A 19,148-nucleotide genomic window follows, 5' to 3' on the forward strand; every position below is an offset into this window, starting at 1 on the left:
TGCAAATCAGACAAGCCTCCTCACTGTCCAATTTTAAAAGTCATCTTAAAACCTATTTTTATTCCTTGGCTTTTAACCACGCATGAGACTCTGCTCTTGTTTTTAGTGTTTTATGGTTTGTTTTATTTATTGTTTTTTAAATTGTCTTTTAAAAAGCAATGAATCAATTTATTTTAGTGTTTATTTCCTGTTTTATTTATTTTATTGTCTCTTGTTCTGTTTGTTTATGTACAGCACTTTGTTGCGGCTGTGGTTGTTTTAAAAAGTGCTTTACAAATAAAGTTGAGTTGAGTTGAGAGTTGAGTGACTCTTCACTCAGGATACATTTAGCACCATGGGCAGTCAGTGGGCCATTAACATCTGAAAACCGGAACTGACATAGCGTCATTTACAAATAAAACATCATGCTGTATTGAAGAACATTTGAAACTAGTGATTGTGACCATAAAGTCATAAATTAGTGGTTTTCTTTTAGCACAGACAATTTGAATCCATTTTGCAGCCAGTGGATAGAATATAGTTTTATGGCACTTCCACATTGGCTTCACTTTTCAGCCATGGAGGTTGCCACTTGGTTTGGTGCAATTATGGAAAAGCAGCTCATGAGAGTTTTGCTTACACACCTGAATAACAACACCACATTTTCTCCAAGTTTCGTCACTTCTTCCTCTGGGAGCATGCTCAAGATGGCAGCTTTCTGGAATGTATAGGTGGCCTGCAAGAAAAGAGAAATCAGCTCGTCATATGGAGGTAAACAAATAGAATAAAAGTAACACATGAGCAGTTTAACAGGACAAAGGGCACATTGGTTATTTTGGTTACCTGGGACCATTTGCTCTCTTTGCAGAGCAGGTCAGCGTATTTATACGCCTCCATCCAATTTTGTTCGAATGAGTAGGCCCACATCAGCTCCCAGTAACAGAGGTGGTGTATCTGACGCCACTCTTGCTGTGCTGCGATACATGCCAGGTACTTCTCCTGAGCCTGTGGAGAAACCCATGAGCTTTCAGTTTTCTTCATTTTAAAAATAGCACTGAGATACTGCAGACACAGTCTACAGTGTTAGACCGGTTATTATCTGTACTCACAAATGTGAAGTTTCCTTTGAGCAGAGCAATTCTTGCAATGTAGAAAAGAATGAGGGCTCCCTGTGGACAAGACTCAAATTAATTCACAGCACTGCAATTTCACCGGGAAGTTAGAGTCAGCAAAAAACTGTTCTCACATTCGGGAACTTTTCAATGTAAGGCTCCAGCAGAGCTTCAGCTTCTGTAAGGTTTCCCTCACCAGTACCTGAGGAAGGAACATGAGCAGAATAAGAATTTTCTGACTGTAACAAATCTTAAAATAAAGAGAAAATGCTGCTTGTCTACAAATACGTTAATTCCTGGCAGAAAGTTACCCAGAATCACTGTAATGTACAGATGAAACATCAGCAGAGTCAGGGTGCTGAGGATGGAGCGCAGGCTGTTGCCGGCTGCTCCTTCTCTCAGCTCTGACAAACCCAATTCCTGTAAGAAAATTAGACGATTCTTTGATTAAAATAAAAATACTTTATTATTGAAACACTATTAGTATACCATGACGTGACGTGACTGATGGCACCTACCCGGTCTCCTGAAAAGCCTAAAAACTCCATCAGTCTGAGGACTCTGGAGGGCAGCAGAGACAGCATCTGATAAAAGAAAAAAAGAAAAAAAAAAAAGAATAAAGATGGTTAAGGTACAATACTTTGTCCATTCAGGCATTTCAGTAGTCTTTATTTTCACTGTCGACAGCAACATATCTGCTCATAAATACTGCTTTCAGCAAAACCCTGGCGATTAAGATATGAGAGATAAGATATATTATATATTTTATTGCTTGAAGTATGCCTAGGTTGTTCTTTTTATTTAATTGTGTTGTTATTGTCTCTGTGTGTAATGCTGCTGCTACACTGTAATTTCCCAGCTTGGGATGAATAAATTATATCTATCTATCTATCTATATGGCAGAAAAGACACACTGTTCGACAGCAGTGTTTTCTAGAGCTCTTACCAGATTAAATGATCCAATGCCCATGTTGACACCGCCCCTAAAGTGAATGTGAGTGCTCTTCTGTTTTTCCATGTCTTTTGTGAGACTCGCCAAGACCTGGCAATCCCTGGTTGAGGAGACAAGACATTTAAAAATATATTTTTAATACGATAACATTTACTTATTCCCCTTTCCACAGTGTCACCAACTGAGTCCCCGATTCAAGCTTCTTACTTGTAAATCTGGTAACTGTTTCGGATTCTCATTCCTCCTTTAATGAAACCAATTATGCTCTCATCCAGGAATGTGAGAGCTGCTTTCATCAGCAGAACTTCAGCGTAGCACAGCTCTGCATGCATCTCCTCTGTAAACAAGAATAAACTATCACATGCTGGGTAAAAACCTACAAAATGAACAGGATATGCAGAAGACACAACATCCTAAACCTGTTTGAACAGCTGCCCTTCATAAACACTACAGCTCAATCAAAACACACAAGATTTATGAACAGCTTCTAACCCAAAGCCATCACCATAATTAACTCTGAAAGCCCCCAAACTACATCACAACTTTATTGTGCAATAATTTATTATGTGCAATAATCTCTATGAGCACCTGTTGCCAATTTCAACTGCATACATTGGCAATGCGTGCATGAGTATAGAATATAATATGCTGGCACATGTTTTGATGTGTATAATGAGTATGAATGACTGGAATAAAAGCATTATTTAATTTTAATTATCCATTTGTATATTTGAGCAAGTTCCTTGAGTGCACCTGAATTTAGTTGTATGTTCTTGTACAATGACAAGAATCTAATTTAATATTGGCAGCAGCCTATATCAAGAACAAAAGTATATATACTGTATTATATGTAAAAGTATACTTTTTATTTGGAGACCTAACCACACTTGATTTCTGTGCTGTGACTCATATTGGATTAATGGCATTTATCCAGATGATTGATTGTCATTTCTGGCTAAATGACTCATTGCCTATCTAGCTCTGCAAATTCCTTAGAGTTTTCTATAAGTCAGCATGGTGATGTCATACTAAGTATAGTATATGTATGTATGTATGTATGTATGTATGTATGTATGTATGTATATATATATATATATATATATATATATATATATATATATATATATAAATAAATATAAAATATAAAGTAAAAAGTATAAAAGATATACCAACTTGTCTTCTCCTGCAGGAGCGTGCTGTCAGCTAAAGGCCATTACTCTAATAAAATTTAGCACCATCTCCTTGTCTCGCAAGCAACGGCAATAATTATGTTTTATTCATTGCTAATGAAAATAAATTCAAAAAACTTGTGAGAAACTCACACTTTTATAAGGTACTTGTCTGTAGTCAGTAAATTACCGACAGTAGATCAGCTATTCTCAACCTTGGGGTCGCGAGATGATTTCTGGAGATAGCCAAATCATTTTGGAAGTCAGTGTGTGTTAATGTGTTAGTCTTTTTGGTCATTTTGTGTCTTTTTAGGTCATTTTGTGTCTTTTTTTTTTATCATTTTGTAGTCAATTTGTGTCTTTTTTGGTCATTTTGTGTCTTTTTTTGGTCATTTTGTGTCTTTTTTTGGTCATTTTGTGTATTTTTAGGTCATTTTGTGTCTTTTTTTTAATCATTTTGTGGTCAATTTGTGTCTTTTTTGGTCATTTTGTTTCCTTTTTTTGGTCATTTTGTTTCTTTTTTGGGTGATCTGAACTGTGTGTGCGAGATTGTGTTCAGTGAGCAGGGGTCACGGACAACATGCATGTTAAATTGGGGGACGCGACTCAAAAAGGTTGAGAACCACTGCAGTAGATCACAGGAATACCAACATGGAAGCTGTCTGTTTGAAGTGTAAACAATATTTAGATCGCAGGAGTTGCTGGTCTGCAGCTGCCTCGGTTGTTTAGTTTGTGTTATTGTGTGACTTTGGTGTACCCAAACTCTCCTGTCCCTGGCAGCACATTGCTAAGCATCAGTGCCAGTACTTCTGTACCATGGCTCATCAGTTTCATCACTTACCTTCTGTCATGTTTTCGGCTGGTTGTCTATACCACAGGCTGGTTAAAGTCTCCACTATTCCAGTTTTCTTCCGAAACCTAAGTTCAAGAACACACAGGATATTGTGTTTTTTTTTTTTTTTTTTTTTTTTTTAAGTGGACAGGTTAAGCAAGACAGTGTCAAAACTTTTGTGTGAGAATTTGGGTTTGGTCCCTTTGTGTATAAACAGGAATTGCCTGTTTCATGTCCTGAGGGCAGGTTTCAGGCCATTTGACAAGGTGGGATATCCTACTCTATTGCTTAATGGGTTTTTTAATGGATTCATAGCCCTGGGTCTGCCTTTTCTTCAGAGAACTAGCAATTCTCAATGTTTTGGAAGACATTTAAGATGAGGTGATTAATAAATTCTTATGCATATAACAAATTATCTCACTCAGAAATGTACCATGTGTTGTCCCCTATATCAAAGTGAGAACTTGAATCATGAGCTTTTATGAAAAGGGTTCAGCCTTACCTTTGGCATGTCTGCACAGATTCCCTCAGCGCCTCCATGGCAGCATCCATGTCCTTCGGTTCAAAGGTCATGCCTGCCTGCATCACCAAAATGCTACTGTAGCCCATTGCATGGTACATGCTCCGACTCCTCCTGGAGAAGAAAAAGGCAATGATTTCTTAATTTTGTAGTAAAGTGGGTGAAATACTGGCTGCTGGAGGGAACTCTGGGTACTTTACTGAGCTCTGTATGCATACATAGTTGGCTTGTGGCTCTATGTATAATCTAAAATATGTCCCAAATAGGTTTCATCTTATTGGATCAGATATTTAATATTGTTGTGACCTTGTTTTTTGATTGAGGGGTTTTTAAAAACCATACAATTTTTTTTTCTGGTGATCATAGTTGTTTGTCTTCTGTTGCTGTAGATTTTTACACAATACTTTTCTTTCAAATTTTTTGTTTATAGAAAAAAAAAAATCTATTGTAAAAGAAAAAAAAGTAATCAAATGCATATAAGTAAGATCTACGACCAGCATTGTGAAACAGCTGTACACCAACATGGAGTGAGCTGGAGATTGTCACTTGAGTGTGAGGGACTTACCGGGGTTTTAAGAGAGCCAAAGCATCAGAAAATCTATTGTTGAGAAAAAGGTCGAGGGCGCCGCTGCATTCCTTCAGTGCAGCCTCTAAATCAATTCCAGGTGATCTGAATGAGAGATTGGCAAATTAATTTAGGCTTCTACATCTAACAGATGTCCAAGCCTGATTCCAAAAATATTGGGACACTGCGTAAAATGTAAATACAAACACAATGCATCAAATTCAGAAATCAGAGTTTATATTTACAAAAAAAGTCATGCATAAGTATTTGGGAACACAGGAGTATGAAAGCGAGGAAGCCCAGAACAGAGGCACTCTCTGGGCTTTACTTCCTCATCATAAGATGAGATATAAAACATATTGCATGTTAGCAAGATGAGTGGGTGAAACAAGGGGCTTTAAATATAGGTATGCAGTTTGAAGAATGAATAAGTATCAGCAAGATACATCTGCTGACCTCTAGTGTGTGTGTAATGCATTACAGTGAGTAGATTTCATCAAAGCCCATCCAATTTCAACATTCTCTATCATTCTCTGTAATTCCTAAGTAAATATGTCTGCTTAAGATTTGCATCAACCATTGAAAAATGCTCGAAATCCTGTGAAACAGATCAAATAAAAGCATAGTTCCACTTACACTGAATCCTCACCGGCTTGGTCCAGGTCCACCTGAGAAAAGGGGGGAAATGAAATCTAATTTTGAAATCCACTTTCAAATTTGTCATCTTAAAACTGTGTGGTAAGAGGGCAGTTTAACCTGCCTGAATATTTTATTCACTTTTGCTAATTTTAATTATTTCAAATAGTAAAATGTGATATCCCAGTCAATATGCCCCCTCTGAATAAGAAACTATTTGACAGCAACACAGTAAACAAAAAAGGTCCTGAGACGATATATAATTAGATTAAAAAAATTATATAAAAATATCGAGAATAAAAGAAAGACCTAAACATGTATATGTGGGAGAACAGTAGTATTTTAACCAGGGGAAGTCCAAAAGTTCACATTTGTGGACTCTAAACATGATAAATTGAAGGAATAACACATTTTATTAACTTAACTTTCTTCCTCTTACATATGAATTGTTAAATTAATCGAAAGAGACAAAAATTGCTTAAAAATCGCCGAAATAAATAAAATAAGTTTGAGAGATATGAGTAGAATTGCAGGAAAAACAAAACCTACCTGTTGAAGTGAATTGTCTATTTTCGTCTCCATTTGTGCTGCAAATTGAGTCAAATTAAAAGAGATCAAACTAAAAGTCGCTGATTCAAAGACTAGATGTCAATGTATTACCTTGCAAACAAGGCGGTAATTTGACCTCCCGCGATATTTATAAGGTGAAGAGTCGGTCGGGAGTGGCTTTGAGTTTCAAATCCAGCCCACAAGTCTGTGATTTCACGTCAAAGGACGTCATTGTGAACACTCACATATATAAAAAATAATTTCTCATTTGAAGCGCATTTTATGAGCGACCTTTACAAGAAATATTGTGCCCACATTTTGTTTTGTTTTTCGATGAATGCACAATTGAGTATAACCAATGAATGTGCGTAAAATATATGTAAAAATAATTTAATAAACCAGAAACGTGAAAAAAAGAAAATAAATGATAAAGGTTAAACTACATAATAATAATAATAATAATAATAATAATACAGGTTATTCTATTGTTTGAACGTTTAAAAAGAATTTCAGGATTAGAAACATACACTCCTACAAGGACAGGACAAGAAATTGAACACCAGAACTGTCGAAAATAGGTCAATAGATAAATTAAATATTTATGAATAAATTAAAATGAATAAAAATTAAGTTCTGCCGCACAATAAAATAAATGAATTTAATCACTTTATTATTTTAGGGCAATAATGAAATTGTGTAGCATACTTCTTTTGTCCTCAAACTATTAAAACTGTAAACAATGGCGATGCCGTCCAACTGGTTTGTATCACACATTACCATTTCACAAATTCCTCGAGCTGCTCCATTCAGTACTGGTGTAACTACTCTGACAGCACAAGGAATGTATTACGTAGATTTGGTCAACATCTCTGGTCTATCTGCATTCATGTGATGTCCCTGCCTAACTATTTATTTTTGGTGGTTTTTGTCGTTTCCACTGCTGCTCAACAATCTACTGTTTTAAGCTTCTTCGTGACGCTTTTCCTTTAAATGCACGTCATAGAAAAAATCTGAATGAATTAGCATTGGTTTTAAAAAGTCTGCACAAGCAGTTAAAGCAGTTTATCATAAGTCAAATATGAAAGTGTGGCCAGCCTCTGTCACTGTGAAACAAGTAATTTTTTACTCATCTGTTTTAATGCATTTTAAGACAAAAGGATGCCCTCTCAACTAGGGCTGGGCGATATATCAATATGAAAAATATATCAATAGAATTTAAATGTGATATAGAATTAGACAATAATCGCATATATCGATAAAGTTCAAATTTGAACTGTGATCCTTGCTCCAGACAAGCTGCTTTATATATAAATGCTACCCTTACTAGGGTTTTTCATATTTAGTTCTTTTGCAATGTTTGTTATTCTTTTCTCATATAAATATATTTATTTCAGAAAAAGATTGGCCTATTTTATTTCATAAACAGTATTTATGTTCACTTAAATAAACGGTTTCAATAAAACTACTTGTGACATGTCAAATTTGGCTTTCACTTTGACTGAACATTTGCTCTCACTTTGCGATAAAAGTACCGGGATATATATCTTATATCGATATTCAGCCTTAATATATCGGGATATGACTTTTGGTCCATATCGATCAGCCCTACTCTCAAAGACACTGATAACAGACACATCATGAAATATTTGCAGTTGTATAATACTTTGCTGAAAAACAATATGATTGTGCATTATTTGTGCAATGGCATTTGGGTGGATTTTCCATTTTGTCTGTTTTGCACTATCAAAAAAAGAAATACATTATTATAGATTTTTTTGGTGCCATAATGAGTTAAGTTTATTTTACCTCCAATCTGACGTTTATGTGAACACAATGACAAATCACGTAACGTTTACCCACATTCATCATGTGAATTGTAACTTTCAAGTATTATCACATATTATGGACTATATTTCAGATATTTCAATTGTAATAGCATGCTGCTCTTCAGTATAGAAGTATATTTTGTAAAAAAATAATAAATAAATAAAAAATAAAAAGAAAGATTCCACAGAAAAAAATCCAGAAATTTCGTGAATAAATAAATAAATAAATAAATAAATAAATAAATAAATCAATCAATCAATCAATCAATCAATCAATCAATCAATCACCTTCATGGCCCCGCAATTGCTTTTTGCCCCTAGTCCAAAAACTACATTACCCATGATCCTCACCGCTCAAATGTAGTACTAGTCATCCAGGAAAACATGGCGACGGAGCCTAACAGCAACATCCCAGATCATGAATACACTGATATTAACACCAAAGTATTTCATATCGGCTCTTTCAGAAAGGAATGGCTGAAAACCCTGAAGCCGAGTTACTACTCCTACCAGCAGGACGACGAGAGCACGTTTAATGCTAACTTTGCTAAAGAGATGGGGGTCAGTGCGGAGACCATGGCGGACATCAAGTCCATCTGCAGGTAACGTTAACGGTTAGCACAGTTAGCTAACGTTTGGCAACAAATTCATCATTTTCACACAGAAAACATGAATTGTGTCTCATAAAAATGGTTCTTATAGTTTCTCTTTCATTTTCCCGCCTCTCGTTTCGTCACTCTGTTAAAATAATCGCCTAACTCATGTTTTCAAGTTTTGCAGGACACACAAAAAACTTCACCAGAAGTGTAACATATGACATTTATTGATCATTTCACTCAAAAAGAATGTAACAAGGGAGTAAATTTTGTGTGTAAATTATGTAACTTAAGAGGAATAAATGACTTAGGCAATTTTTTGAACATGCCTTTGTGACTTAAGCAAGATATGGTAACACTTTATTTTGAAGGTCTACATAATAGTCACACAAGCCTGTCAGAAACATGACATGACAAGTATCATGAGTATTAATGTTACTTCAAAGTGTCATTAATGTTCATGACACATCCCATGTCGTGTTTATGACACGCTCATGTCACTCTTAAGTAAACACCTTCAAAATAAAGTGTTGCCATATCTTGCTAAGGTCACAAAGGCATGTTCAAAAATTGCATAAGTCACATTTTATTTTGACTTAGGCATAATAAATCTGCTTAAGTCACACACTTGACATAGGCCATTATCTTAAAGGGGTAAAATCACATGATCTGATCAACTGAGGATGGAGGCGATTTTACCATAGGTAGTCTGCGTCATGAGGAGATGATTTAGGCAAAAAAAAAAAAAAAAATTGACAAAATGACTGTTTGTAACACAGTTTATAAAACATCACAAACCACTAAAGCAAATAGACTAAAATATCCAAGGTAGAAGAAGTAATGTTAACGTTAGCCTATTAAAGTAACGTTAGCAATATCACTGTAGTACGTTCAATTTAAGTACAAAAGTATAAAACATTAGTATATAACATTAAAATACAGTTAACAAATAAGTTAAAGTAATGTTGTATTATCAAATACTATTCATGAATGCACTGATATGTTATTTTTCAGCTTTAATAGTCATTACTTGTTTTAATTATTTTCGTTTTTTCTAAATATTCACATAATATTTAGCATTTTTATCTGTTTTAAAATCAATAATTTATTATTTTATTTGCCATTTTATCCACATTGTATGACATCATTAACTGCCTTATGTGAAATCATCTTTTTTATTTGCATCTTATTTGTTTACATATGTGGTTCCTTTACTTCAATTTCACCTGCCTTAAATGAGCTAATTTCTCTTTAGTTATGTATACCTAAACACCTAGACAGCAGATGTGTGAGTAACAAAAATGGACACAACCTTTTTTGACATTATGAAACGTGACTTATATTGTCTTACTATGATTTATCATATGACTGTACAGTTTTGTGCACGCTGACTGTGTTTTTCACTTTGCTTTACCGTGCTACAGTACATTGTAGCAAAGAAAATATTATTTTTTATATTTGCTGTTAAAGTCTTCCTTATGTCAGAATTGACCGTGTTTGCAAACTATTTACATGACTTTGTTTTCGTATTTTCCTTTCAAGTCTTGATTCGCTCCGTTGCTATCCTGAGGATCAGCAGCCCGATACAGAAGTTGTTCCTGCAGACCCAATGCTGAAAACATTAATGTATGACTCTTTTACACAACTTTATTGTGTCTCTGATAAACCAACAACATGTAAACAAATCAAATGCTTTGTGATATGTTTTTAACAGACAAAGAAAAAGGAAACAAGACCACAGAGCTGCTCTAAAAGCCAGTAAGAACAGACACGACCTCTACGCAGATGAACTGGTAGGTCCATTGGAATACAATAAATATTGTTCTGTTTGACAGAGGAAGTGCTGGACCTTTCTCTTATCTTTATACAATATCTTCTCTGTGATTCCCAGGAGCGTTTAACTCTTGGTAGGAAACCAGAAGAAGCGGCTGACATGGTTCCTGAAGGAGAAATCATTCTAAGCATCAACATTTACTACCCAGCTACATTTGATAAAGTGAGCTTTCACCTCATAGGGTGCCAGAAACCCTACAAATATGACAAAATGTAATTCTCCATTGTATTGACATTTTTACTTCGTCTATAGTTTGTCTACATCAGACCCCACATAACTCTGCTGATGACGGGCTCCCACAGCTTGGTGGAGCTCAGGGACGCCATCTGCTGTGTCAGCGACCTGCAAGTGTGCGGGGAGTTCAGTAACACGCCGAACTTGGCGCCAGAGTTCATCAGCAAAGTGAGAAAACATACATTTAATCATTTGAAATTACAAGCAAGCTCTGAACATATTTCAGAATATATATTAAAAGTATTGTTTGGTATTTATTCTGTCCTTATTTGCACACCACCCAAGACCAACTCTTAAAACCATGATATGATGTTTTTCATGTTTTGTGTTTCAGGATCTTTACAAGTCAGCCTTCTTTTTCTTCGAAGGAGTTTTCTACAATGACATGCGGTACCCCGAGTGTCAGGACATCAGCATGTAAGTTTTACATTACATTGGTGCGCAGAGAAGGTCAGAGTTGCAGTTGTTCCAGAATGACTCCTGGAAAGGAGATTTTCACCTGTGGTACGATCCGAACACCTGGATCTCTAAAATCCCACCATTTATCTTAGACACAAACTGTAAAAACAGAAGCAATCTTTGGATTTTCAAATTCCTGTTAGTCCTTGAATGCATCATGTGCAACAAAAGTGTCTGTTGTAAAAAAAAAAAGAAAAAAAAAGATATTTGATCAAAATCCCTTTGTTCTACACTACACATCTCATTTAATTTTTTGTCAAAATAAACCAGGATAGCATAGCAATATCTGTAATAATAATGATTAAATTACTGAAATATGTTTTGGTTTTGATTAAATTTATGTTATGGTTTTGTGGTCAACTGGAATGTGTAAGAAGAATTTGGCTTTCTTTTTAACAACTTTCCATATAGAGTCCAGAACCTATGAACTTTCACTGAAATGCCTTAGCAGTTGTCTCTTACAGCCCATCTTTAGACTAATCATTTGAGTACAAACATTGACAATGCCAGTTGCAAAAAGCTGACCTGCCAATAAGAACACTGTGGACAAAAGCCACTGTAGTGCTGTTACGACATTGCAGCTTATTCATAAGTTACAAATGGCAGCATGAACAAAGACTTTGTTTCAGAGGATATTTATTGACTCCTTGTGATTCTGATTCAGATCAAGATATCTTTGCCTACTGAACTTTCAGCTACAGTTACTAAATAAATAATCATTCATCAGAAACGGTTCCTAGAAAAGTTTATGGCGGAACATTACACTTACACTTTGAAACTACGCCAAAACTTGTGGGAAGATGTTATTGGACAAATTATGAAGTGGTGTTCCCAGAAATACAACCCTGATTCCTGGGAAGTTGGGATACTCTGAAAAGGTAATTAAAAACAAAATGAGAATTCCGTTTTTTTACATTTATGAGGCCTCATTTGAAAGGTAACGTCTTGTAGTTTCTGATGTGATGTTTGTACAGCATGTGACTAAAACAAAACCCACAATTATTTGGTGCAACCCGACCCCTACTCCTACCTTCTGGTAGGCACGTGCGTTTTGAAAGGGTAAATATGTTGTCTTTGTACAGTTTTAATTGAATATATGTTAAAAAATGATTAACAAATGATCATACTTTGTTTTATTTACATTTAAGACAACATCCCGACTTTTTGGAATCAGTGTTATAGACAGATAAACATGGAAGCTACCAGATACGGGAAGGTTAAAGTCACATGTAAGTTTAAAATGAACAGACATGTCTTTGATCATGTTTTTTTTTTTTTTTTTGATTGTCTTTATGTCGAACATGCAAGCAAGTAAAAAAAACAACACAAAAAAAAACAAGTTTAAATATTAATAGATGAATAAATAAAAAACGAAACAAAAAAGCAAAAAAAAAATTGAGAAAACACACTTTCTGCAAGCTCGAAAGGGAGTAGGAAGAAGTAAAAAAACTTATCGAGTCCTACCCCTTATGTTGATGATGTACCCTCTGCCTGTTTACGATACAGGACTACCATTGAATGGGCAAAGTCCCGCAACTTCCCATCCTTCAGTCAGGCCAAGATGGAGGACACACGATTTGAGGATCTGAAATTGAAAGTGGGCTTCCCGTACCTCTACTGTCATCAGGGAGACTGTGAACATCTCGTCATCATTACAGACGTCAGGTCAGTGCTGTGTGTTTTTTTTCTCGTTATTGTTCAACAGCTGTTCGAATATGTGGTGCCACTTCTTTGTTACTGCCGCACATAATGTAAATCATGTGTGGCTATGTGATAGGCTATTTACCAGAATTATTTTATGACCCTTGATTTACTTGTCTTTTATGATGTTTTAAACCATGTTTTCATATTCAAATATGTATTCTTGTTTTTTAGTATCTTGTGTAGGGATGTCGAACTTCAAGACATTTAAAGGTTGATACCAATACAGGTGAAATTTTGCCAAAACAGTGATATTGGCAAAACTGTATTTCGTTATGGTCATGCCAATAAAGCTACTTGAATAAGAATTAGAAAGTCCTCCGTTCCCGATATCCAATACGATACCACGGACAAAGATATGGCCGCAAAATTTTATCAGAAATGCAAAATGGACTGGTGCGATTGCTGGAGGCACACCATTTGTTCAAACCAAAATGTGAGTACACATCTTAAACTTATACAGGACAAATGGTTAATGCGAACATATGTGACACAGATGGATTTAAATAGATATAATAAAAATATACCAGATGTATGCATGAAATGTATGGAATCCAGAGGAACTTTGGTTCACTGCATTTGGCAATGCAGAAAGATTAAAATGTTCTGTGAGGAGGTAAGAGCTATAGTCGAGAAGGTTATTTCAAAACAAATTTTACTAGACCCTAAACTTTTTTTGTTTGGTTTATACCCAGAGAAACACAACTATAGTAGGAATGAGCGGACATTTATAGACCTCAGCTTGCTTTATGCTAAGAAATGTGTTGCATTATTGTGGATAAAGATTTATAGACCAAGTACTACTCAATGGATAAGACAGATGTTAGCAAGCCTTCCTTTAGAGAGAATAACTTACATATTAAAGGCTAAACAGCATGTATTTGAGGACATATGGAGCCCTTTCATCAACTACATTAAAGACTTATAGTGGGGCGGATTAGCTGAACAATCGTTCATTTTGTGATAAAAGCATGAAATTTGGTAGATGTGTTGGTGAATATGCTTCAAACAAATCTGGATGTTGGGCCACCTCAAAAGCGCCCCCTAGTGGCCGTGGCAGGCATTTGTTATACGAATAAATCAATAATGAATAAAAACTGCCCTTTTAATAATACCAACTGGTGATGAATTGTATATTGTTGGAAAGCCTGATTAGTCACCTTTACAACGAGGTACAGCTTGTAAGGATCGTGCATTCATGGAATGAGCAACGGGGCTAAACGTGTGGGTAGCACCCCCCAAAAATGTGCATCCCCTGTGGGGTGGATTAGCTCAATAAATCACAAGAATTGTTTATTTTGTGATAGAAGCACACAATTTGGTGGATGTGTTGGTGGATATGTTTCAAACAAATCTGTATGTTAGACCATCGCAAATTCGCCCCCTAGTGGCCATAGCAGTCATTTTCTTCGTTAAAATTAAAAAAAATATTTAAATTATTTCTTAAAATATTAGCCCTGTGCTCATTCCATGAATGCACGATCCTTACAAGCTGTACCTCGTTGTAAAGGTGACTAATCAGGCTTTCCAACAATATACAATTCATCACCAGTTGGTATTATTAAAAGGGCAGTTTTTATTCATTATTGATTTATTCGTATAACAAATGCCTGCCACGGCCACTAGGGGGTGCTTTTGAGGTGGCCCAATATCCAGATTTGTTGGAAACATATTCACCAACACATCTACCAAATTTCATGCTTTTATCACAAAGTGAACGATTGGTGTAAAATATTGAGCTAATCCGCCCCACTATTAGAAGAAGTGGATAACTAGTCTTTGTGGACAATGCAGATTCCGATCTTGTCAGATTCACATTGCTTTTCTATAAATGTGTTTTAATTCACACCAATTCCAAACGATACTCAATTGTATATAGATTACCATTTCCTTTAACAGGAGGAGCATACCTGTTTGAAGTTTTGTTTGTTTTTATTATTCTGTCTATGTAAATGCAGCTATCTTAGAATATGGAAGTTGAATGACGACACACGAATGTAAAAGCTGTATGTCGAAGTGTTATAAATTTAAAATAAAATAAAAATATTGTGGAGAAAAAAAAGTGCCAAAATACCTTCTGAATCAAGTATTGTGGTTATTCATGCCACTGACTTATAATTCAGTGCCAATAGTATGTCCATTTCTTATCCAGTGAAATATCTCTGCATATATAAGATGGATTGAAACAATATTTGGTATAGAAACTCATTTCCCAAAGAGGATGAATCCTAATGACTTCATTGAAACTTTGACTTTCTAATGCCACAAGCAGGTTTATGTTTGTAAAAGTCAGCTTCTGGTGTGGCTGAAGACGTTTGATCTCTTATTCTACAGGCTGTGATGTGACTCCTTAAATACATATACAAAGAGTATTGACAAAAAGTGACATCCATCATGAGTTTAGTCAAACCTAAGCTTACTTCTGTGCACCTAGATTTGTTAGTGCTTCTTGCTCATCTCAACAAATCTTAATTATCTTTCGCTGCTGTTCTGCTAGTATCAGAAACACCAAGTTGTCAGATTCATGAAGTACAAACTTTAAACTACAAATGCAGCTCTCGGGAGTCATTTCATCTTGTTGCAACTAATTATGAATTAGATTCTTGTTCTGAGTTACAAGCACATGCTGGTCTGAAAAATGTCACGATCAAACCCCTGATCATGCCCTCTACCTAATCAAACTGTACTACTACAGCAATTATACATGGTGGTGTGGCATGATGCTCTCTGAATCTCTGTTATTGCTACAAGCCTTTAAAATAAAGCAATTCGTTTGACTGCTCTCACAAGACTTTACAGAACTAATACATGTGGTGATGCCTGAGCGGATTTATTGTTTGCCTGTAAGCAGCTCTCGAGATCACAAATGTGTCCTTTTTCAATCTCTTTCGATTCATAACAGACTGAGCCATAGCAGCGACTGCCTGGACAAGAAGCTGTATCCACTTCTCATACACAAGAACAGAATCATCACCCAGAAGTGTGCCGTCTGCCACCTCTATATTGGAAGGTGAGTAAAAATCAGCAGGAAATAACCAGCTTTAGTATTCTCAAGCTGTGAATACAAGTTTAACACCCTTTTTTTTTTCCCCAGATGGTTTACTACCAACGACCAGTACGCTCCCAGTGACCCGTGCCTCTTTTGTGACAAATGCTTCCGGATGCTGCACTACGACGCTGAGGGCAAAAAGCTTGGAGAGTTCCTGGCCTTTCCTTATGTGGACCGTGGTGCATTTAACTAATGCTTTCCTCTGGATCAGCTCCCTTATTTAATGCTGTATAATACAGTTAAATGTTTTATATTTCAGAAAGAAATGCTTGGATTTTTGGGAAATGTATATTTTGTTTAAAAAGAAAGCGTTCCGTAAAATTATGCTATGACTTTACAGATGATCTTGTTTGGAATAAACAGTAACATTTACTGGAAACTGTGTTTTACTGGCCTGTGGATCTTCAGGTGGTTCCTCACAAACCTTTAGCATTTTACAATTTTTTGCAGTAGGTGGAATTGAATCCTTTTAACTGATGTCACCTGGTATAGCCTGGGTTCGGGTCTTTTTATTTTATTTTATGGCACTATAGGAACTGACATGATTTATTATTAGGGCCCGAGCAGGCAACAACCTGCGAGGTTCCTATTGTATTTCGAATTATTATTTTTTTCTTCTTCCCAAATTATCGCATTTTTCATTGCCTGAACATACCCCAAAACTCATGAAACTTTAAATATAAGTCACACCTGGCGAAAAATTGTATAATCTATTGTCATCCTGAATTTCCACCACTAGGTAGCGCTATAATAAAGAGTGCGTTTTGGCTAATAACTCCCACATACTTTATTGCACATTCAAAAACCTTATATCCAGGCATTCACTGAGTTGTGCTGAATCTCGTGATATAGGCCACGCCCATTTTCACCTAGAGTTTTTTTCCCGCAAATTTGCAAAATGTCGTAAACATACTTTTTCGAACTCCTAGGCAATTTCATCGTTTTGCACCAAACTTTGCACACAGCATCTATGGACCCTCAAAACAAAAAGTTATTAAAATAATTTTGATAACCCAAAGAATACTCAAGTTATTAATAACAACTTCCTGCAGGTGGCGCTATTTTAAACACAAAACACGAAGTTGTCATTCAGACACACCACATTGGTGTGTCTGAATGACATGAAACTCAAGATCCTACTTCCCTATGAGCCCCTGAGGCTCTGTGCAAAATTTTGGCCGATGACCACTAGGTGGCGCTCTTTAAATTGAAGTATTTTATATCTCCAAATCGGTTGGTCGGATTAACACCAAACTTGGTATACTTATTGTCAATGCCCTCCTGAGGATAACCCTTGAAGGTTTTATTGATCGGCCCCTAGGTGGTGCTCTGGTGGCAGTCTAATTTAATATTTGGCACTTTGCCCAGACCATAAGACTTAGGTAATGAAATTCATTATCATTATCATGTTTTTTTATCTTTTTATCTATGTTATTTACTTCATACTGCAAACAAAATCTACCTCTGGGTACAAATAGAGTCCTCATACACACACAAAAGAGGCACATATCACACATCATTCAACTTAAGACAGTGGGAGTTAAGAAATGGCAAGTTAAATTAAAAATTATTAAAAGTTCTTAGAGGTCCAGACTATACTTACATATTTATGTAAACTAAAATACGAATAGCAAAAAAAAAAAGAAGACAGAAAAAGAAACAAAATAAAATAAAACTTGTTTTGGCTGTAAAACACGTAGATAAAGGTTAAAATGTATATATAGAAATAGTAAAAACATACATAAAAGCAACAATAAATAAACACCTGTGCAAAGCATAGCAGGGACAAAACTGTTTTTGTGTCTTTTTGTTCTACACCTAGGGATTGTAAACCTACGCCCAGAGGGGAGGAGCTGAAACTCTGTGCAATGGATGGGAACTGTCATTTTAAATTGAACCAGTAATGCGCTGTAATTGTTTTGTGTACAAGGTCTCCACGTTGAGCTGTGGCTCACCAATCAGTCTGCTAGACCACTTTACTATTTGGCTGACTGAGTTTTTATTTTTCAATGAGAGGTTGCCGTCGGGGTGTGTGCATTACAGGGGCCAGTCTATACCACCCCTATGAATTTCATTGCCTTAAGTGTTATAGTGTGGCCACGGTACCAAATATGAAATTAGACTGCCACCACAGTGCCACCTAGGGGCCGATCAATAAAAACTTAAAGGGTTATCCTCAGGAGGGCATTGACAATAATTGTACCAAGTTTTGTATAATAATGCACAAACTATCCCTTTAATCCTCATACAGTGTCTGAAGGAGGACTCTTAACTGATATGTATAAGTTAGAAGAGGCAGGTAGCAATGGTGGAAAGTAACTGTCTACATTTACTCAAGTACTGGACTTAAAGTAAAATTTTGAGGTACTTTTATGTACATTTTATGTAACTTTATACTTCTACTCCACTACATTTTGAGACATATATTGTACTTTTTATTCCTCTACATTTAGCTGACAGCTTTACTTACTTTTCAGGTCAAGATTTAAAATGAAAAACATGATACATTTAAAATGATTACCCATTTTTATAAATTAAACCACTTAAAAGTTTATTAGGTAGTTAAAATGAGCGGAGTGGAGTCATTTCACAGTGTGGTATAAGTACTTTTACTGAAGTAAAGGATCTGAACACTTCTTCTACCACTGTAGAAGAATTTATTTTTTTTCCAGCGCTTCTGCGCATGCGCGGTTTCTGCGCATGCGCATTGTCCAGAACGGCCGCGCATGCGCAGAACCGCAAAAGGTTGTGCATGCGCAGAATCGGCGAGAAACCGCGCATGCGCAGAACCGCAAAAAACGCGCATGCGCAGACGCGGCGAAAAGCCGCGCATGCGCAGAAGCCGGAAAGGCCGCGCATGCGCAGAAACGCAAAAAAAACTATTTAAAAAATAAATAAATAAATAATAAAAAAGAAAAAAAAAATGTATGTAAAAAAAAAAGTAAAGAAGTAAAAAAGACAGTGGTGGAAGAAGTGTTCAGATCCTTTACTTCAGTAAAAGTACTAATACCACACTGTGAAATGACTCCACTCCGCTCATTGTAACTACCTAATAAACTTTTAGGTGGTTTAATTTATAAAAATGGGTAATCATTTTAAATGTATCATGTTTTTCATTTTAAATCTTGACCTGAA

The 19,148-nt window shown here is 35.9% G+C and overlaps 2 protein-coding genes across 2 annotated transcripts in view; one reads left to right on the forward strand and one right to left on the reverse strand.

Moving 5' to 3' along the window:
• Window positions 1–6,541, reverse strand: part of LOC131964150 (tetratricopeptide repeat protein 39B-like) — a 9,515-nt gene extending 2,974 nt beyond the window's left edge. Inside the window, exons 1-13 of the mRNA XM_059328409.1 lie at window positions 6,315–6,541; window positions 5,766–5,797; window positions 5,130–5,234; window positions 4,547–4,678; window positions 4,054–4,130; window positions 2,251–2,380; window positions 2,038–2,143; window positions 1,610–1,675; window positions 1,403–1,511; window positions 1,226–1,293; window positions 1,089–1,148; window positions 823–984; window positions 624–715 (exon numbers count right to left, since the gene is read on the reverse strand). Of these exons, the coding sequence (XP_059184392.1) occupies window positions 624–715; window positions 823–984; window positions 1,089–1,148; window positions 1,226–1,293; window positions 1,403–1,511; window positions 1,610–1,675; window positions 2,038–2,143; window positions 2,251–2,380; window positions 4,054–4,130; window positions 4,547–4,678; window positions 5,130–5,234; window positions 5,766–5,797; window positions 6,315–6,347 (1,172 nt within the window). The 5' untranslated portion in view covers window positions 6,348–6,541. The remainder of the gene's footprint in view (window positions 1–623; window positions 716–822; window positions 985–1,088; window positions 1,149–1,225; window positions 1,294–1,402; window positions 1,512–1,609; window positions 1,676–2,037; window positions 2,144–2,250; window positions 2,381–4,053; window positions 4,131–4,546; window positions 4,679–5,129; window positions 5,235–5,765; window positions 5,798–6,314) is intronic.
• Window positions 6,542–8,493: 1,952 nt separating this feature from the next.
• On the forward strand, window positions 8,494–16,393 carry snapc3 (small nuclear RNA activating complex, polypeptide 3). Its single transcript, XM_059351333.1, has 9 exons — window positions 8,494–8,742; window positions 10,279–10,362; window positions 10,451–10,529; window positions 10,628–10,732; window positions 10,823–10,972; window positions 11,139–11,221; window positions 12,770–12,928; window positions 15,867–15,974; window positions 16,059–16,393. Exons 1-9 carry the CDS (start codon window positions 8,525–8,527, stop codon window positions 16,204–16,206), a joined length of 1,134 nt encoding a protein of 377 aa, XP_059207316.1. The 5' UTR covers window positions 8,494–8,524; the 3' UTR covers window positions 16,207–16,393.
• Window positions 16,394–19,148: the final 2,755 nt, after the last annotated feature.

The sequence above is a fragment of the Centropristis striata genome, chromosome 1, assembly GCF_030273125.1.
Source record: "Centropristis striata isolate RG_2023a ecotype Rhode Island chromosome 1, C.striata_1.0, whole genome shotgun sequence".
Lineage (NCBI taxonomy): Eukaryota > Metazoa > Chordata > Actinopteri > Perciformes > Serranidae > Centropristis > Centropristis striata.

What these genes read in the sequence shown, in the direction of transcription:
- snapc3 (XM_059351333.1), top strand. Translation starts at nt 8,525, where the DNA reads ATGGCGACGGAGCCTAACAGCAACATCCCAGATCATGAATACACTGAT. An exon ending in CCAATGCTGAAAACATTAAT is followed by an intron (nt 10,363 to 10,450) that starts GTATGACTCTTT and finishes TGTTTTTAACAG; the next exon opens with ACAAAGAAAAAGGAAACAAG. An exon ending in ACCTCTACGCAGATGAACTG is followed by an intron (nt 10,530 to 10,627) that starts GTAGGTCCATTG and finishes TGTGATTCCCAG; the next exon opens with GAGCGTTTAACTCTTGGTAG.